The 21,809-nt window shown below is 44.7% G+C and overlaps 1 protein-coding gene across 1 annotated transcript in view; it reads left to right on the plus strand.

Moving 5' to 3' along the window:
* The first annotated feature begins 7,391 nt into the window (after positions 1-7,391).
* Positions 7,392-21,809, plus strand: part of ube3d (ubiquitin protein ligase E3D) — a 60,922-nt gene continuing 46,504 nt past the window's right edge. Inside the window, exons 1-3 of the mRNA XM_083643853.1 lie at positions 7,392-7,624; positions 17,960-18,174; positions 20,202-20,292. Coding sequence (XP_083499979.1) covers positions 7,533-7,624; positions 17,960-18,174; positions 20,202-20,292 — 398 coding nt within the window. The 5' untranslated portion in view covers positions 7,392-7,532. The remainder of the gene's footprint in view (positions 7,625-17,959; positions 18,175-20,201; positions 20,293-21,809) is intronic.

Consider the following 21,809-nt stretch of genomic DNA (forward strand, 5'->3'; position numbering starts at 1 on the left):
ATTTGAAGGCGTGTGTGTGTGTGTGTCCTGCAACCCTCGCATGAGCATGCTCAGAACATGGGTTTGCACCAAAACTCAAAACCATCGCAATTAAGCATGTTCTCTTCATCTTATGTATTGACCAAAACCCAGGGCGCCAGCTATAACAATGAATGAACCTATACAGTCCTTTACAGTCCCTTCAGAACTCAATGACTATTACTGTGATTCATCATCATAAAGCCATCTATCGTGAAACCTTCTCTACTAGGGATGTTCATTTTGAAAATTTTCCAAAATCGATAATTGGTGAAAATTAACGATCAATTATCGATTATCGATTTTATTAATACTTAGAAAATTTTCAATATTTTTTTTTTTTTTTTTTTTTTTTTTTAACAAAATGAATGCCTATGGCAGAAAATACGAAAGACAACGTGTTCTCCTCAATGAACTCTTTATTTCAATGTGTCTCCTCTCCAACACTGCTGTCCCCGGTGCTGCCACTGCTGTCCCCGGTGAATTTCCCATGTTTAAAACAGTTTTGCTGGCACAAAGGCCCGTGCCCAGCCAGAAAACTAGAGACTATATGAAGCTCCACCTCACGTTAGTCGGCTGTGCAATGGAGTGGGGCGAGGAGGAACGAATTCCACCCAAACCTAGTCCAAAAAAAAAAAGTTTTTTTTTTTTTTTTTTTTTTTTTTTTAATAATTAAAAAATCGATCCAAATGCCACAGGATCGATTCCAATCCTTAACGATCAATTATCGATTTTCGATAATTGATGAACATCCCTATTCTCTACCTTCACACTGTACAAGCAAGTAATATATTACTTTTAGCAGTAACGCAGTAATATATATTTTGCATGTTTTTGGCAGGGGTTTCCTATCTGGGGGAGGCCACAGGAGAGCACGGGGAGAACATGCAAACTCCGCACAGAAAGGCCCTTTTGACAAGCCCACATGGGCAGTGGGCACTGAGGACACACCCTCAGCACCCATAATGTCCCAGGCGGGAATCGAACCCAGGACCTTCTTGCTGTGAGGCGACAGCTCTACCACTGCACCCCCATAATATAACTTAGTTATTACCAAATAGGATTTCAGTAATATTATACCAGTCACTATGTCAGGTAACTCAGGTTACAACTTGAAACTGAGCTGCCGTCAGCTCCTCGTTAGGTTGCATCATGCATTCATCTAGCTACTCAGTAAAAATTAGTATTGGGCAAAGGTAAATTATAATGTTATCGAGATGTCTTCAAATGTAATCTTGTAAAATGAGAAACCTCACAGAAAAAATAAATAGACTTAATAGAGGGAATTATGCCCTATAAGCACAAAGCAACATTATTTAAATAAAGATCATTTCCTAATCAAATTGTGTGTTTTTATGCAAATAATAACCACTATAGATGACTTGATAACAAAGGAACAGGATAACATTTAGAATTTTGGACGGTTTACACTGCACTTCAGGATGGTTGAAATTCTTTTTCGGGATGTTTGGGATGGCAGTGTCATTCTGTGGTAATGCAAAAGTAGTGTAATAATAAGTAACGATAGCCTTATACAGGTAGCACAGACAGTAAATTTATTTGTTAGGTATAAGTATAATGTTTCACTATAGGGTAATAGGGTACACAAAAAGAGTAACTAATGGACAGGTAATAATTAAGTAATGATTCGGTACTCATGAACTACTCAGTATGATGCATCACTTTACAATAGGGTACACAAAAAGAGTAACTAATGGACAGGTAATACGTAAGTAATGATTAACTAACGATGAACTACTATACTCACAAACTGACCATTAACTAAGCATTAACTAATGAGTAATTACTCCACTAAGGAACTGACAACTAATCATTAACTAATGACTCAGAACTGACTTCAACTAATCATTAATGATTAACTAATGATTAAAAGCCATTACCTAATTATAGTTCGTTTCTCATTAGTTTACTCTCTCTCGTAAAGGACAAGCCCGTCTTTTATTGTCACACGAACACCACAATACATGCATGCGGCCACAACACACTCATGCTGACGGTGGCCGGTGAAAGGTGTCCTCTGCATTTAACCCATCCAGGCTTGTCCTTTCCTCCGGGGGGCAGGCCAGGAGCAGTGGTCGCTTTCTCGTACAGCGCCCGGGGACCAACTTCGGATGTTGTCGTCACTGGTCGGATGACGATGACGATCTGATCTTCTGCATGTTCTTAGTGGGGGGGTTATATACGGAGGAACCCCCTGGGGGAGCACGGGGAGAACATGCAAACTACACACAGAGAGAAAGGCCCTTACGACGAGATACCCCACCTGGGCAGTAGGCACTGAGGATATGGGGGGGAACACAACCACAGCGCCCACAGTGTCCCAGGCGAGAAACCACAGCGCCCAGGCGAGAATCGAACTCAGGACCTTCTGACTGTGAGGCGACAGCTAGCGACTGCGCCACCGTACCCCCCTGTAGTAACTACTATATTATTTGTGTACCTTATTGTAAAGTGTTACCATGTATAATCTTTTTATTGTTTCATTTCAGACAATGGTTTAATGTCATCAACAATTGGGGTATACCCAGTCCACCCAAATAAAGAGCAAAACAAAACAGCAGCAAACACACGTAACAGAATCCACAACAAATTGTCTTCAAATAAGTTGCGTGCACGAATATGATGTAATAGTGATCTGAAAAGAATTTTTTTTGTCCCACCCCGTAAACTTAGTCCCACATCAAGTCGATTGTACAGGTTTTGGTTTTAAATTATTAAAAACAAGCAAACAAACAAATAAAAAAGAACAAAGAACAAACAAAAAAACAAAACCAAAGACAAGACGAATAAACAAATTCAAGCGGAGAAAAGCAAGAAAAAAACAAAACAAGGAAGAAAAAGAAAAAAAAAAGAAAAAAAACATTACAACAACATGGTGCTACCAGCCTATTAAAATATGTGTGCTAGGATGTGGACGTTATTCATTTCTGACCTCACCCAGGTAGTCCAGAAACGGGTCCCAGATGGTCGAGAACTTCCGGATTGAGTTAGTCCTCAGAGACCTGAGTCTTTCCATACACACTACTGAGACCATGTCCGTCAGCCACAGCTGAAAGGAGGGTGGAGAGGGGGGCTTTCAAAATAAGTATTTTGACGACGATCATCCCCTGTATCAGGGATTGCTGCACAGCCCTGGGTAGAAGTAATGAGGATTCTGAGCAGCCGAAAATGGCAAGTTCTGTCTCCGGCTCAAGAGTTACTCTATAGGCCTTAGAATACCAGTCAAAAACTTTAGCCCAGAATCCGGATATTAAAGGGCAAAGCCAGAAAGCGTGTGACAGTGTACCCTCTAACACCTGGCACCTATCACATAGTGGTGAGACAGATGGGTAAATCTTGTGTAATTTCGATTTGGAATAGTGAAGACGGTGAGTAACTTTGAATTGGATCAGCTGGTGTCTACTGTTAACTGAGCAAGACTGGACCATAGACACACTCCTGTCCCATATCATCTGCGGTAGAGCAACACCAAGTTCGTCCTGCCATGCCTCTCTAATCCTCTCAGTGGAGGCCCTAATATAGTCATCAAACAGGTGTACTAGTCTAGAAATAAGATGCCTGGAGTGGGGGGGACTCAACAAGACCTCAGAAAGTGTGTTCTTCTGGGAGAACTTCAAAATCTCGAAATTTAGACCGTACATAATCTCTGACTTGTAGATATCTAAACCAATGCGTGTTGGGCAACTCAAATTTCCTCCTCAGAAGATCGAAAGAGGCGAAATGGCCATCTATGTATAAGTCACTGATTGAACACAGCCCTTTCTCACTCCAGGCACAATAGGTTCTGTCTGACCGTGCAGGCAAAAAGGTGTGATTAAAACAAATTAACAACAAATTAAAACAAATTATATGAGTCGTCTGGTATACTCAGAGTTCTTCTGATCTGGTTCAAATTTGTGACCCCATTGTGAGTTTTTCACCACAAAGCTTAAATTCTTGAGAGCCACTGGCGTTTCTAGCTTAGAGAATAACATTGCTGACAGGGAGGAGTCTGTGATAGAACTGACTTCCATTTTTAACCAAAGGGGAGTCCCAGGAATCAGGTTGTCAGGAGTCCCCTGTCGCCAAAACATTAAGGCTCTAGCATTGGCAGCCCAGTAGTAGTGCCTGAACACTGGTAAGGCCAGTCCACCTTCAAGCCTAGGTTTTTGCAAATGGGTTTTCGAGATTCTATGATTCGACAGCTCAAATCTTGAGCTGTCGTGCCAGAAGTTTCTCTGGTTTATCTCCCAATTCAAATTGCCTTTGTCTCAGTTTTAACAGGAGGGTATTTATTTGGCCACCCAGAATACAGTTATATTCATATTTTAGCTTCAATATCTTATTGTAGTCCTCCGAAGATTTTGAGTTCTGATATGCCGCTTCAAAGGAAGGAAGAACATTTTCGAATTTCCAGTAGGCGTCTCTCTCTTTTTCTTGGCTGTGGATTCGTACAAGATTATGTCCCCACGAATAACAACTTTTATGTAGAATCTGATACTTCTCCATTGTCGTTAAACTCCATAAAATGCTTTAATTTAGTAGTATGTTCTATAAATTTCCCATCTGCGAGTAAGGAAGGGTTGAGACGCCAAGAGTAGCTTTGTTTAGGAAGAGAGAGGTTCAACGAAATAGTCAAAGGGGCATGGTCAGAAATCAAAATGTTATGGTATTTTGTGTTGATAACGTGGGAGATTAATTGAGTATATTAAAAAATAATCTATTCTGCTGTAGGATTTATGTAAAGTGTTACTGAAAGGGTTGTTACACAGGCAACTTTTGAAGCCCTGAAGAGAGCTGGAAAAGCAGCAGTTCAGGGAAGTTAAAGGCAAGGAATTTGTGCCATGTTTATTTTAACCCCAGTTTTAACCAGTGACGATGTTGCCGTTACAATTAGACTACAAAAACAGAATTTAGATTATAGAGAGCTATATTCGGTTCAGCTATATTTAGAATCGGGAGAGACCATAGAACATTTCACTCAGACCAAAACATAAAAAAACATCGAAAAACTATTTTCTTTAAACCTGTAGGCTATTTTTTACGTTTTGGTCTGAGTGAAATGTTATGGATCTCTCCTGTTTCTAAATATAGCATATCTGAACTGTTTGGTTTGAACAAGTAAAACAATTTTTATAAGCATTTTACAAAATGTATATGGGAGAATAAATGGCGGATGAAAATCTCTGATGATGTCATCAGTGATGTCATACATAGGCATTATTACATCATTGTGACATCACTGACATGATGTCATCAGTGTGACACACACACACACGAGAGCGAATGAGGGAGAGAGTGGGAGAGAGACTGAGGGGGAGGGAGACAGACACACACACACACACACACACACATACACAGTCCCAGTGATGATGTCATCAGTGATTATGTCATCAGTGAAGTCATAAATTGTGACATCAATGTACGTAAACAGATGTTGCATGAAAGCACACAAGCAGTGAACACATGAGAAAGAAACAATCTGGAGCACAGGGTCAAAGTTAAGGCAATTTTAATAAGTGCAAGCAGACTAACGTTTCGACACACAAAGTGTCTTCAGAGAGTGGTTTTGACTCTGAAGAAGACACTTTGTGTGTCGAAACGTTAGTCTGCTTGCACTTATTGCCTTAACTTTGACCGTGTGCTCCAGATTGTTTCTTTCTCATGTGTTCACTCCAGTCCCCTTTTCTGAGAAGCACCGGTTGGGCGCAGTTCGTCAGCTGAAGCGCGGATTTCCCTCTGTCACACAAGCAGTGAATCAGCTTGAATACTTTCAAATGAAAGTAACTAGTATTCTATATTACATTTTGAAAGTAACTTGCACAACACTGTTGTGCTAGTGGTGGCAGTGGTAAAATGGGATGAATGGGATAAATAAAGACTGAAATAGAAAATTCCAGTACTTCAAAAATTCCAACAGTTTCGTCAATAAGGATTTTGTTTTGAAAGGTATGACAGGAACTGAACTTTACTGTGATTCAGGCTCGTGCTCTGAGGATTTGTTTAGGGGCAGTGAAAACAGCACCAGTGTGCACACTCCAAGTTGAGTCAGGAGAAATGCTGCTGGGGTTAAGGAGGAAACATCTGATGGCTAATTATTGGATAAATTTAAGGGGACATGGAGTGAGTCATCCGACTAAGGGGGTCTTGGAGGATTGCTGGGAGAGGGGTAAAGGTCAGAAAGGAAGTTTTGGGTGGGTAGGTAAGAAGGTGGCAGAACAAATGCATATTCATGAGGAAGAGTTTGGGCCAACGGTGTTGTGGCCAGTGAGACCGGTGTGGACTTTGAAGGAGGCGAGGGTGGACATGGGCATTTTGGAAATAAAGAGCAGGAGTAGACAGGTAGATCTAGTGCAGGAATTCTATACTCATATGAACAGTCAGTATGGGAACTAGTTACAGGTTTTCACAGATGGGTCTAAGGATCCACAGACACAGGTAACAGGGGCGGGGGTGGTGATTCCCAGTAAGAGGGTAGAGATCAGTAAAAGAACATCAGATTATTTAAGTGTTTATGCAGTTGAGCTAGTGGCAATTTTGTTAGCGTTAGAGTGGGTGGAGGAAGGGGTGGAAAATAAAGTAATAATTTGTAGTGATTCAGTGGCAGCGTTAGCAAGTATTAAAAATGGAGCAGGGAAAAGTCATCAAGATTTAGTATATGAACTGTTGTTTGTTAATTCAAGGTTAGTTAGGCAGGGGAAAACTATTAAGTTCATGTGGGTGCCAGCACATGTAGGAATCTCAGGTAATGAGAAAGCAGACAGGGCAGCAAAGGAGGCGATCAGGAGAGAACAGGTGGACATTGACATTAAACTTTCAAAATCAGAGGGGAAGAGTATAGTATGGAGGGAAATAGTTAAACAGTGGCAACAGCAGTGGGATAGGGCAATAAAAGGGAGAGCATAGTATACAAAATAAAGTGGGAGTGGTGGGGAATAGTGGGACTAATACGATTGAACAGAGAGTTATAAGTAGATTGAGAATTGGTCACAGCAACTTAAATGGAACAGGGAAGCACCCAACTGGGCATTGTAGTCAGTGTGAAGTAAGGGAGACGGTGGAGCATGTAATGATCTCATGCAGGAGATATGAAGCACAGAGGGTGATCATGATGACTGGACTGCAGAGACTGGGACAAATAGAGGCCAGTGTGAAGGGTATAATGGGGTGTGTGGGAGTAGTGGAGGGGAAGAAAATAGTTGTCAGTTTTTTTAGAGGAACTGGACTGTTAACAAGACTGTAATGGAATAGGGGAACAGTGGATGTATTAGTCCAGAAGGAGGCGGTAATGCAACATTTTGGATGCCAACCGCCGTAAAACCAAACAGAAGAAGAAGAAGACACTCGTGGTATCCGGTCCCATCCATCTGACCTCCGAAGCCAGATGAATCACCGTTAATGTCTCTTTACTTGTGTATGGAAACTAAAGTGGCCATCCAAAGTTAGCTGACAGTTCATATAGTTCTGATTTGTGTGAGATTTGTTGGTGTTTATATCTTTCTCTGGCTGGAGTCATGGCATGCTCGGAGTCGCCAGTCAAGGCACATGGAGTGGGGCTTTTCCTGGAGCTGAGAAAACGACTGCAAAGCGGACTCCTTATTGTGGGGTAAATTACTTTGAGAGTGCAGTATTTCTTCCTGTGTCTTGCCAATTTGGTAGGCTAATACAAGCGAAGCTAACAGCTAGCGTTAACGTTAACCTGATGTGATGGAAGTACAATTGTCACGTTATATAGGCTTGTAAAAGATACGTGACGTTAGACTGCCAAACACTATCACTGTCTGAATTCTGACTTACAGCATCTTTCATTTCACGTCTGTTGAGAATTTTACATCCACCTCACGCTATGTTAGGTGAATTGTTAGCCTCAAGGCGAGGCGCATCAGTCATTCTTCCTTCAGAGTCTCCGATACGCGGGTCCTATCCACTGGGGGGTCGGTCGGCGCCAATGGCTTCACGCGATATACACGTTATCAATCACAATACAACTGTACCTACCTCAGACACAATGTTGTTCTCCAGCCCTACGGGGCCAATGTACTCCAAAATATTCCGTAGTTTCCAATGCCGAGCCATTATTCACATGGAAGTGCCAAAGTTTTTAGCTCAAGACACAGCCTTCTTCTTCGGCTGTGTGATTTTGGGTTTCAACTGCTCCACAGCGCCGGATGTATCGTTCGGTGCTCAGTGGTTTGGTGGTGTAGTGTACTGCAGATTACAATTTTGAGCATCGGCTCCGGGTGTAATGCCGAGTTTTCCACCCTCGCTGAGAATTGCATCCCCACCATATTTTGTCTGTTTTAACTTAAAAACGGGGATGCAAATCTCGGCAGGTACAAACCGCCGACACTTGCATCCCCCTCCATAAAGCCAGGAGAGATCCCCAGGTCTCGAGGTCACCTGTACCCAGATTTTAAGCACCAAAGTCGACTTCCATGAGCCAGAAGAGAGCCCCAAGCATGGAAGTCACCTCCACGCGGATCTAATACATCAGTCGGTCTCCATGAGCCAGGAGACCCCCTCCCTGGCTTGGAGGTCACGTCTACCCAGACAATTATATAATTTTTAAACAGTTAAGTTTCCATATAAATCATTACAATATGCTCCCGTGATGTGGCGATACATTTGGCGGCGGGGGTGCAAAACTCAGCATAACACCGGCATGCAGTGGTGTAGTAGTCTCTTAAAACAGACTGTTTCATCTACATCCGGCGAATGCAGCTATATACAGTCTGTACGTTACACCCCCAGAACATGCACAAGGAAGTTGGGAAAAAAACCTTCAGACAGGAAAGAAGTTCGACGGAATCCGAACCAATCACGACACGTGTGTCCACGAAAAATGCGGCATATTGGATTCTGATTGGACTAATGAGCGGAAAACCTGCCTTTCTACTTCCCATTCCGGTTGGTGCATGATTCTCCCCCACGAAGTACAGACGGTATGGTGGAAGCATTTGAAAATTGCGGAAGCCAACTCGTCTGTTCTAAGAGACTAGTGGTGTAGTGGAGGGTAGACGCTACCTGCTTATATTTCAGATGGCTTTGCGTCTACTCACTTCTAAATCTTCTCTGATGCGCTTCCATTCAATTAGTGTGCTTCATTTTTTTCTCTGTCTCGAGAGATGAACCCACTTCTAACGGCAGATTGAGATTCCACCATGAAACGTTGCATTACGACCGCGAGGTGGACACCCGGACCTGGTCGCACTCGCAGCCTGTCTAGTGAACGCCTGTGTCCACCTGCAGAGGCGTCCCAGAAGCAGGATAAAGCCAGCAACAATTTTAGCCAGCAACAATTTTAGGGTGCGGTTGTTTCAGGTTGTTTTAGCGTTAGGTTTAGGGGGTTGGGGTCAGGGTTTAGGGTTAGGGTTAAAATCGCTAAGCCGGAAGTCAAATTGTGGGAGAGCGTTGCTCACTTCACGGAGATCTTCCCAGAAGCGGCTCTCCACTCTGCTCCACTAAACAAATCGGCCTGTGTATTTTCGCCGCTTCTCTCTTTGAGTTGCATCAAGCAACACAGAGCAGATCGAGCTGGGCAGGAATTCACGAGAATAATAAAATAAAACATCCTGTCGATTTTCAAAATAAAACCTGTTACTGTAGGCTATGTCAAGAAAGAAACAGTCACACATTTTGCTTTCTATAATAATGCAACCCTGAATTACTTGAATGCTTCCATTATTTTGGCAGCTACTTGGCTTTAAATTAACTTAATGAGTTGGTTTGAAATTTTTGTATCAATGTATTAATTAATACACAGCACAAGATGTTACTATCCCTTGTGCCAAAATCAGAGGAAAAACACATTTAGAAGCCCAATCCAGAATAAAACAAGCTAACGCGCTAACAAACTAATAAACAAGACACAAATCACCAGTTATCTACCCTAGCCAACAGCAGTATGAAGCATGTCATTGGGGTTTTGAAGTGGGCACCTTCTTTCACAGATGTTTCGTTAAGTTAGGCCCACGACACCTCAAGAAGGCTTAACGGTGTAATCCAGCATCTTGGAAACACCCCCCTCCATTGAACTAAATTCAGTAATGTTCAGGTTCTGGTAGCCCAATTGTTTTCATTGTTACATTCATTGTAGCCTATAATTCAATAAAAAGTTTGTTTTTGTAGACACCGACTGCCCAGCAAAAGTAGTTTAAACTAGTAGCCTAAGTAGGCTATATCTGCCGGCATGTGAATAAGGGCTTGCTTGGCGGTTGAGGAGAATGGTGTGGGAAATTGTTTCAAAGGCTGCAGATAGGTCCAGGAGCATGAAGATACTGATATGGCTGGAATCAGAAGCGATGAGGAGGTCATAGTAGTGACCTCTGTAGGCTCATGTGGAGGCAGAAACCGACGTGAATAAAAGCGGCAACTTTAGACAGTCCTTCCGTAACAAACTAATATCCAACGTGGATTTTGATTCTGACATACAGTAAAGCTTCGCTAATTAATACACTTTGATGCACGCTTTAAATGAATGAGGAAATAAACGTGTCTGATGCTGTAAGATCTGGAGCTGTCTATGTTGCATTGTGATTGGCTAGTTGTTACAAACCACACCTCTTTCGTGGGCATGCGCTCACATGCATGAGCATTTTCATGTGCATGAGCTCAGAGCTGGATAGGGAAATCCTAAATTGACAGACCCAGCTGATAACCACCTTTGCGGTATCATTTAGCTAGGGGTCACAAGCCAAAAAAGGTAATCAGAACCCCTGGTCTATAAGCTAACAGCAACACAAAACCATAACCAATTGAGTGATCTGTCATTTTAAACATAGACAATCTTTGGTGAGAGGTCTCTGCTTCTTCCTCTTTGGCTGCACTCCCTGCTGAAAGTGGTTGTAGTAAATGTACAACACCACTAGGTGGTGGTAAAGAGGTTTGAAGTATATTAGAATCTGCCTGGGTCTACTCAGTCTCTGCCAAGTTGCAATGGTTGCAATCTTATTTTAATAATCTATATTTTTTCATCAAAAGCAAATGCTAGGAGAGCTCAAGGAAGAAGTTGCAGGTGATTGGAGAATGCAATAGACCAGTAACTATAGATGCTAGACATGCACATTTCCACAGTAGTTAAGTGGGAGTGGGACCACTGTGGCTATCAGAAAATCATTTCCCACAGCCAGCTATAACATTCACCACTAGGGAGACAGTCAGAGAGGAGGAAACAGAAAGAGGCCATTATTACTGAGCAAAAGTCTTGCATTTTACTTCTTGGAGTGCCGCTATTCTCACTCATCGAGTGATTTTTTCCTACAGGCCATTATTACTATTATTATTATTGTATGTTCCTCTCGGGCATAAACACGAGCTCCAAAAAATGTTGTAAACATCTTTATCCTATATGCTTTAAGATTTCAAAACATCTGTATCCACTGTGAATGACTTTGAATCTTATTATGCCTCCGCCGGCGATAGCCAGGCCGGAGGCATTATGGTTTTGCGTTGTCCGTACGTCTGTCCGTGTCTGTCCATCAGTCCATCCGATGTTCGTTAACGCGATATCTGAGGAATGCCTTGACGGAAATTTGTCAAATTTGCCTCAAATGTCAACTTGGACTCAAGGATGGACTGATTCGATTTTGGTGGTCAAAGGTCAAGGTCACTGTGACCTCGCAAATGCCATTTTCAAGCTCGTTAACGTGATATCTCAGGAACGCCTTGACGGAATTTCTTCCAATTTGGCTCAAACGTCGAGTTGGACTCAATGATGAACTGATTAGATTTTGGTGGGCAAAGTTCAAGGTCACTAACCTCACGAATGCCTTTTTTTTTTTACATCATTAACTAGGGATGCACATTTTCCACAAATTCCGGAATCGATCATTGGTAACGTTAACGATCAACCAATCGATTAATTGTAATTAAAAATACAACATTTTCCAAACAATACCAAATATGTTTTTTCCTCAATAAAACCTTTATTTATATAGCAGCAACATTTCTCACAGCATTGCATAGCCTACCTACGCTATGAAAAACATAAAAACGTAGAGGCATAACTGTTAGACATGTCATTGCCCAGAATCCACGCCGCGGCCGCTGCCTATGTCCAACGACAGGGGTTCACTTACCGCAGATTGTTCATTTTTTCTGCTCGCAGTGTGTCGCAGCTCTTAAACGCTGATGCCGAGTTGCTCAGCTCCAGTCCATGTGAGACTAGGATCCAGGCAATTTATCCGAATGAACATTGTTCAAGTGATTGTTGTTGTAGGTGTACACCGAATCACAGATAGACATCATGTCTTTTTCTATAACCCCGCAGATCGATTGGGTTATTTTTTCTGCATTCTCAGTTCCTCTCTTCCTCTTCTTCATCGCTGAGCTGATGGTGGGTTGCTCCAGGTTTGAGGAAGAGGAGCCAGCCAATTTATCCGAATGAACACTGTTCAAGTGATAGAGCATTGATGTTGTCATGTTGTAGCTGTACACCGATTCACAGTATCTCCTCCTTTCTTATGACTTGTCTGAAACGGGCTATAGTGATGTAGCCGAGTGTCCGGGTCTGCCTATTACTTACACTTTGTTAATAAAACAGTAAAAGAGAGAGTCAGGCTGTAACGTTATAACACGCTTCCACATTTATTCTCAGACAGCTAGTACACTCGTCAACAAGCTTCACTCTTCTTCCCCACACTTCCTGTTCTACGGCAACTCTTGAGGGGACATCCACAGAGCCTCGTACTGTATACACACTGAACAGATATCATTGCGTCCTCTGGAGATTCATTGAAAAATGATTTGAAAACACGTTCTACTGACAGAATGCACGTTGCTTTTTGTTGTTTTGATCGAGTACATTTTCACATGCTCAAGTAAATCCTTAACGAGCGAGTAATCGATCTTTGATTAATTATGTGCATCCCTATTGTTAAAACGTGATCTCAAGAACGCCTTGACGGTTGATTTATTTTTATTTGACTTTTATTTAACCAGGTTAGTCTCATTGAGATTGAAAATCTCTTTTTCAAGAGAGACCTGGCCAAGAAAGCAGCATACAGTTACAGACATATTTTAACATAAACAATACAAACAAAAACATCTAAAACGTAAGAAAATACACATCCATTTACTCAACAACAGGGTTGTATACAAGTTCATTATGGATCAAAACATTTGCAGACCTGGATTTCAGCTTCCTCCATATTTTTTACCCTGGTTTTAAAAATACTCATAGGGACTATGAGCACCTGGAGGTTTAGTGAGCATAGGGACTATGAGCACCTGGAGGTTTAGTGAGCATAGGGACTATGAGCACCTGGAGGTTTATGAGCATAGGGACTATGAGCACCTGGAGGTTTAGTGAGCATAGGGACTATGAGCACCTGGAGGTTTAGTGAGCATAGGGACTATGAGCACCTGGAGGTTTAGTAAGCATAGGGACTATGAGCACCTGGAGGTTTAGTGAGCATAGGGACTATGAGCACCTGGAGGTTTAGTGAGCATAGGGACTATGAGCACCTGGAGGTTTAGTGAGCATAGGGACTATGAGCACCTGGAGGTTTAGTGAGCATAGGGACTATGAGCACCTGGAGGTTTAGTGAGCATAGGGACTATGAGCACCTGGAGGTTTAGTAAGCATAGGGACTAGCACCTGGAGGTTTAGTGAGCATAGGGACTATGAGCACCTGGAGGTTTAGTGAGCATAGGGACTATGAGCACCTGGAGGTTTAGTGAGCATAGGGACTATGAGCACCTGGAGGTTTAGTGAGCATAGGGACTATGAGCACCTGGAGGTTTAGTGAGCATAGGGACTATGAGCACCTGGAGGTTTAGTGAGCATAGGGACTATGAGCACCTGGAGGTTTAGTAAGCATAGGGACTATGAGCACCTGGAGGTTTAGTGAGCATAGGGACTATGAGCACCTGGAGGTTTAGTGAGCATAGGGACTATGAGCACCTGGAGGTTTAGTAAGCATAGGGACTATGAGCACCTGGAGGTTTAGTAAGCATAGGGACTATGAGCACCTGGAGGTTTAGTAAGCATAGGGACTATGAGCACCTGGAGGTTTATGAGCATAGGGACTATGAGCACCTGGAGGTTTAGTGAGCATAGGGACTATGAGCACCTGGAGGTTTAGTGAGCATAGGGACTATGAGCACCTGGAGGTTTAGTGAGCATAGGGACTATGAGCACCTGGAGGTTTAGTGAGCATAGGGACTATGAGCACCTGGAGGTTTAGTGAGCATAGGGACTATGAGCACCTGGAGGTTTAGTGAGCATAGGGACTATGAGCACCTGGAGGTTTAGTAAGCATAGGGACTATGAGCACCTGGAGGTTTAGTGAGCATAGGGACTATGAGCACCTGGAGGTTTAGTGAGCATAGGGACTATGAGCACCTGGAGGTTTAGTAAGCATAGGGACTATGAGCACCTGGAGGTTTAGTGAGCATAGGGACTATGAGCACCTGGAGGTTTAGTGAGCATAGGGACTATGAGCACCTGGAGGTTTAGTGAGCATAGGGACTATGAGCACCTGGAGGTTTAGTGAGCATAGGGACTATGAGCACCTGGAGGTTTAGTAAGCATAGGGACTATGAGCACCTGGAGGTTTAGTGAGCATAGGGACTATGAGCACCTGGAGGTTTAGTGAGCATAGGGACTATGAGCACCTGGAGGTTTAGTGAGCATAGGGACTATGAGCACCTGGAGGTTTAGTGAGCATAGGGACTATGAGCACCTGGAGGTTTAGTGAGCATAGGGACTATGAGCACCTGGAGGTTTAGTAAGCATAGGGACTATGAGCACCTGGAGGTTTAGTGAGCATAGGGACTATGAGCACCTGGAGGTTTAGTGAGCATAGGGACTAGCACGAACCCCATTTCTAAGCTCTTTAACACCATATCTCAGGAACGCCTTGACAGAATTCGTTCCAATTTGGCTCAAACGTCGAAGTTGGACTCAAGGATGAACTGATTAGATTTTGGTGGTCCAAGGACAAAGGTCAAGGTTACTATGACCTCACGAATGCCATTTTCTAGTTCGTTAACGCGATATCTCAGGAACGCCTTGATGGAATTTCTTTGAATTTGCCTCAAACGTCCAATTGGACTCAAGGATGAACTGATTAGATTTTGGTGGTCAAAGTTCAAGGTCACTGTGACCTCACGACTGCTCGTTTTATGCTTGTTAAAGTGTAACTTACCCCCAAAACAGTTCAGCTTTTAACCAATAGATATGACTTTGGGGGTGGTGTGTGAAGAATTCTGGTCAAAATTTCCACATTTGAGACCAAACTGTTGCCATTCTACCATTTGTATCATTTTTCAGCAGCATAACTGGCATAAGTGCCCTCTATGGGTGGAACACTGCTTTTTTTTTGCCCTCAAATGTATGGGAGATTTGATACGGCACGATGAGCCAAAGACTATGGGATTTCAAGATAGTTACTCCCCTACTCCCCCTGTACCCTTTCCCGGCTCCTCACAACTCCAAGCCTATTCCCATGATGTCACAAGCATTTTCCTACCAATATGATGCTACAATACACACAGCTCATTGGCTGTTTGTGTCACTTGACCTGTTAATCACCTGTTAATTGATTACAATCGTCTGTGTAAAGTCTTTCTGATTCTGATTATTTTCCTACCAACTCCTATGTAACACAATACTATCAATAAACGCCACTATAATCATAAAAGGAAGGAAATGGCATTGTGTTGCTGTAAATCATTCCCAACCTTTTTCATACTAAGGAGCCCTAGTTTAGTTCACATTGTGGCAATGGACCCCCATATGATGAGATTTGGTCTCTCAGATGCAAATCTGATTTATTTTTTATTTTTTATGTAGCCTAGATATGATTTTGTCCAGAATTCCATATATATTAGGTTGAGAGACAACAGAGAATGGAATCCTCTCAAGGACCACTGGTGGTCTTCTGTGCCCCACATTGAGAATTACTCAACCACTTGATTGTGCAGAGAGAGAGAGAGAGGAGGAGGGAGGGGTTATTGTGTGTTTGCAGCAGCTCCGAGCCCCCGCACCAAAGTGAGCCTCCCCTCACAGCGACTTTCATCTCCGCCGTCATTTCCGCAAACAAATCTCATCGCAGTTTAGCACACATGTAAAATATAACGCTATACTACGACGTGACAACGTGACAAAGCTGCTCTAAACACATCGGCTACTATAATATATTTCCCTGCATCTCATACTGAGATTAGATCGGTATTAAGTTTGGACAGACTGCAATGGATTGAGCCGAGGAGGAGGAGGAGGGAGCTCTGCTGCTCTGCCCTGCGCTGCGCTCGAGAGGAAAAATCAGAGGTGCAGTACAACTTTTAACAAGAATCGCGAAAAGCCCCCAAACGAAAATTAAAAACGGATTTCATGCCGTGGTATATGGCAAGTTGGACGAGGGAATGACGTGGAGAAATCTTGCATTGTGATTACATGAGCGTGAGAGCGGGGCGTTTGTCCTGACTATTGTGCTGTGCTGCGGTAACCAGCCTCGCGTCACTAGTCTCTTTTAACGTAAGAGGAACATGGGAGAAAAATAATTAAATTTCTAGCTCGGCACTGAATGGCCAAATTGATATAACTTTCAACCATTTTGAGCAACGCTGTTTCCATACAGGCCACCAGCGTTGGCTAGTTGTTGATATTTATAAAGATATTGCAGCTCTCATATAAATTATTTTCGAGGCGGTGGGCAAACTGTAATGGCGTCGATTTCCGGAAACAATTCCTGAGCTGAGCACAGCCAAAGAGTATAGTGAGACAAGAGGATACGTCATTTCTTGGTTTTTCCCATAGGTTTTTTCAAATCAAGCAGCATGCCGTTTGTTACATATCTGGGTTGTAAGTCCCCCTTTAACGTGATATTTCAGATATGCCTTCATGGAATTTCATCAAATTTGCCTCAAACGTCCACTTTGACTCAAGGATGATCTTTGCGCACGATGTAGCTCTCTCTCGACTCTCATTAGTATTGTAATGTCAGTGTTTCCCCTAGAAAAAGTTTCAGGCCTGGAGGGATTTCGAAACATACCTCAACCGCAATGGCGGGGGCCCTCGCTGGCTGACCCCTCCCACCCTGGCCACAAACTCTTTAAGACACTCCCCCACGGCAACAGACTGAGGTCTGCCAAGACCAGAACCACGCGCCACAAGACCAGCTTCTTCCCAACCGCCATCAGCCTCACCAACAAGGCCCGGAAACCCCTTCCGCCAAGGACCTCACCAACAACCCCCCCCCACACACACACAAACTCACTACCTCCTCCTAAACTCAACTGAACTCCCCCCCCCCCCTCCCCCCATAAAACTGGAACTCATATCTAATTTAATGCCTGTCTAACTGGGACTGTAAATTCATGTAAATTCCCTGCACATTTAATGCCTATTTAACTTAGCCTGTAAATTTAATGTACATTCAATGTAAACTCTTATTTAACTCAGACTGTAAATTAATGTAAATCCACTGCCTATTTAACGTCTATTTAACTCAGTCTGTAAATCTCATGTAAATCCAACGTAAATTCATATTTATCAGCCACAGAACACTTCACCACTCATGTACATATTGTATATATTTACTCGATTTGATTGCACTTGCAACTTTGTGATTGTCTTTAGTTATCTTCCTACTTCTTATCTCTGAATATTGATGTGACCGCTACGCTGCATACAGACACTAAGACAAATTCCTCGTATGTAACTTGCATACTGTGGCAATAAAAGTGATTCTGATTCTGATTCTGATCTACATACTATACTGCATACTACATCAAACACACTTGCACTCACACCTATATGACCAGTTTAGAGTCTTCAGGAAGGAGGGAAACCCACACTACTAAAAGGCTGATCTTCTTACTTTGATAATACTAGTCGGCTTTCTGTACTCAACATAGTGTATGCTAAAATGTTAGCATGGAGCAAAAGGAGTGAACCATCTTCCAAAATCTTTGTGTGATCCTGTGTGTTCTCCAGGAAAGCTGTGGCTGCCAGCCCTGGCGAGGTGGTCGTGATGGGCGGAGACTCCTCTCTCCACGTCCGGGTTCCAGGAGGCGAGCTGTGCCTGGCGCTGCCGGCAGGAGTCAGCCACGAGCAGGGCTCCTGCACGCCAACACCCGCGGGAGACGCCTGTGGAGAAGAGCTGCATTTCAGACTGCGCATCACTGTAGACCAAAGCAAAGAAGATGAAGGTAATGTTCTGGACTTTGGGATCAGCAGCGTGGGAATAACACACGCACACACACACACACACACACACACACACACACGCTGTTCTCTGTGCCAAGGAAAGTACAAAGTGTACCTATTTTGAGATGGCTCTCTATTCTGAATTAATTGACTCGAGTCATCACGCCAATTAATTAGTCACCTGAGACAGCGGAGGAGGAAATTTTGTTCTGTGGATCCTCAGCAGCTCACTTGCGACTTATCAGTACAATAAGTTACACTAGTAACTTAGTAAGTTTGGAGTTAACACAGCGACACACCCAGTACCGTCACAAGGGCTGTGCCAAGTGTGCGACCGCACAGTGCCTCGTGCCTCACAGGGCCTCAGGCCTCACAGGGCCTCTGGCCTCACAGGGCCTCTGGCCTCACAGGGCCTCACAGGGCCTCTGGCCTCACAGGGCCTCTGGCCTCACAGGGCCTCGCGCCTCACAGGGCCTCACAGGGCCTCACAGGGCCTGGGGCCTCACAGGGCCTCAGGCCTCACAGGGCCTCTGGCCTCACAGGGCCTCTGGCCTCACAGGGCCTCACAGGGCCTCTGGCCTCACAGGGCCTCTGGCCTCACAGGGCCTCGCGCCTCACAGGGCCTCACAGGGCCTCACAGGGCCTGGGGCCTCACAGGGCCTCAGGCCTCACAGGGCCTCACGCCTCACAGGGCCTCGCGCCTCACAGGGCCTCACAGGGCCTCGCGCCTCACAGGGCCTCACAGGGCCTCAGGCCTCACAGGGCCTCAGGCCTCACAGGGCCTCACAGGGCCTGGGGCCTCACAGGGCCTCACAGGGCCTGGGGCCTCACAGGGCCTCACAGGGCCTGGGGCCTCACAGGGCCTCACAGGGCTTCGCGCCTCACAGGGCCTGGGGCCTCACAGGGCCTCGCGCCTCACAGGGCCTCAGGCCTCACAGGGCTTCGCGCCTCACAGGGCCTGGGGCCTCACAGGGCCTCACAGGGCCTCGGGCCTCACAGGGCCTCAGGCCTCACAGGGCCTCACAGGGCCTGGGGCCTCACAGGGCCTCACAGGGCCTGGGGCCTCACAGGGCCTCGCGCCTGGCCTGTTGGAATCATCGGAAGAGCATAAAGCACAAAGCGCACACATCCTCCACGTTGTGTGGCTGTAGTTTGATGCTCCTCCCTCTCTCTACTCTCTCTTTCTCTCAGCTTTTTGGAACAACACAAGCACACTGCAGGTCAGATGGCGAGATCTTTCTGCTCCACATGTAGATAAAGAAGTAAAGCTACTACACACAGATCTTTCTGCTCCACATGTAGATAAAGAAGTAAAGCTACTACACACAGATCTTTCTGCTCCACATGTAGATAAAGAAGTAAAGCTACTACACACAGCCTTGCTGCCATTGTAATCCATTATTTCAGATATTAAACTACAGTAGTAACAAGCGTGTTAAGTTGAAGTTGTCTAGTTGGTTAGCAACGCCAGGCGCAACCGTAGCACACTGTCCAAGGCAAGCACACTTGATAAACGATGTGTTCACTGTAGTGTCCACTCAGTGTGACTCACATTTTCCAAGCATTTTAGAGCGCTGCATGTGAATATGCCCTTATTCTACTTGTTTAAAATGTATTGCACTGAGATTGTCATTATTAAAGCTTATTCAGCATTAGCTAACCCTTAATTTAGTGACCCTTATTGTAAAGTGTTACCAAATAAAGTAAAATGTGTGTGCCCAAACGTTTGACTTCATGAATGAATAACATCAAAAGTGCACTCCAAAGTCATGGCACTATTGCCCCAAACTATCTTTCATCATTGGGTGAGATTTGATATGGTGTGCATCATTCACCGCTAAGAGGACGTTGCGGCGAAGGACGGACCATTGTCAAATCCAATCAAATGAAAAGCAGATTGATTACCCTCTCCCTGCCCAAGCCGCTTCGCCCACCTGGCGGCGTATCGACTTTGCACTCTTATCGTCCAAGGTTACCGCCATTTCACAAAATTTGGCTTGTTTATTTGTTTGCCTTCGGTCCTCCGCAGAGACTTCAGATGACGTGATGGAGAGACTCCGGGCAAAAGAGAGTTATTGCTTCAACTGCCAAGGCTGCAAGACCAGGCTGCTGGAGGACAGGTGAGGAGGAGGAAGGGAAATGTCTTTTTAAAACCATGCTGCTGGAGGACAGGTGAGGAGGAGGAAGGGAAATGTCTTTTTAAAACCATGCTGCTGGAGGACAGGTGAGGAGGAGGAAGGGAAATGTCTTTTTAAAACCATGCTGCTGGAGGACAGGTGAGGAGGAGGAAGGGAAATGTCTTTTTAAAACCATGCTGCTGGAGGACAGGTGAGGAGGAGGAGGGGAAATGTCTTTTTAAAACCATGCTGCTGGAGGACAGGTGAGGAGGAGGAAGGGAAAGCCTCACCCTTCTTAGCGCCCTGCGGTCCATAGTGGTGCAGTTCCCGTACCAGGTGGTGAAGCAGCCAGTCAGCAGGCTTTCAATGGTGCCTCTGTAGAAGTCCCTGAGGATTTTTGGCCTTAGCCCGAATTTGTGGGTGTGTGCCCCCCCCCCCCCTCCTGTAGTCTACAATGATCTCCTTCGTCTTGGAGACGTTCAGAGAGAGGTGGTTGTCCTGGCACCATTGTTTCAGGGCCTCCACCTCCTTTCTGTAGGCTGTCTCATCGCTCCTGGAGATCCGCCCCACGACCGCTGTGTCGTCTGCAAACTTCACGATGGTGTTCGAAGTTTGAGTCGCCATGCAGTCGTGGGTGTAGAGGTCATACCAGAAGGGGCTGGAGACGCACCCCTGTGGCGCTCTTATGCTGATGGTCAGTGGGGAGGAGGTGAGGTTGCCCACCCTCACCACCTGGCGGCGGTCTGTTAGAAAGTCCAGGATCCAGTCACACATTGCTGTGCTTAGTCCCAGATCCTTGAGTTTGCTTACAAGCCTGGAGGGTACTATGGTGTTGAATGCTGAGCTGTAGTCCACGTGAGGAGGAGGAGAGGACATAGGGAAATGTCTTTAAGAGCAGGCTGCTGGAGGACAGGTGAGGAGCAGGTTGCTGGAGGACATGTGAGGAGGAGGAGGAAGGGAAATGTCTTTTTAAGAGCAGGCTGCTGGAGGACAGGTGATGAGCAGGTTGCAGGAAGAAAGGTGAGGAGCAGGAAAGGAAATGTCTTTTTAAGAGCAGGCTGCTAGAGGACAGGTGAGGAGGAAGGGCTTCTTTATTCATGCCCTCCTCCACAGGAAGGGGAGCATCTGTTTCTAATGGTGTGACCAAGCTGTAGGAGAGAGTTTGGTGTTTCTAATGGTGTGACCAAGCTGTAGGAGAGAGTTTGGTGGTGACGGAATTGAGCCAGAATTGAGTCCAAGCTTGTCAGTCTGGTAAATGGTAAAATGGTAAATGGACTGCATTTATATAGCGCTTTTATCCAAAGTGCTTTACAATGTGCCTACAGCTCAGTGGCCTTGTGGTCTGAGTGTCCGCCCTGAGACTGGGAGGTTGTGAGTTCGATCCCCGGCCGAGTCATACCAAAGACTATAAAAATGGGACCCATTTGCCTCCCTGCTTGGCACTCAGCATCAAATGGTTGGAATTGGGGGGTTAAATCACCATGTGATTCCTGAGCGCGGCACTGCTGCCGCTCACCGCT

The sequence above is a fragment of the Poromitra crassiceps genome, assembly GCF_964638095.1.
Source record: "Poromitra crassiceps genome assembly, chromosome: 1".
NCBI classification, from domain to species: domain Eukaryota; kingdom Metazoa; phylum Chordata; class Actinopteri; order Beryciformes; family Melamphaidae; genus Poromitra; species Poromitra crassiceps.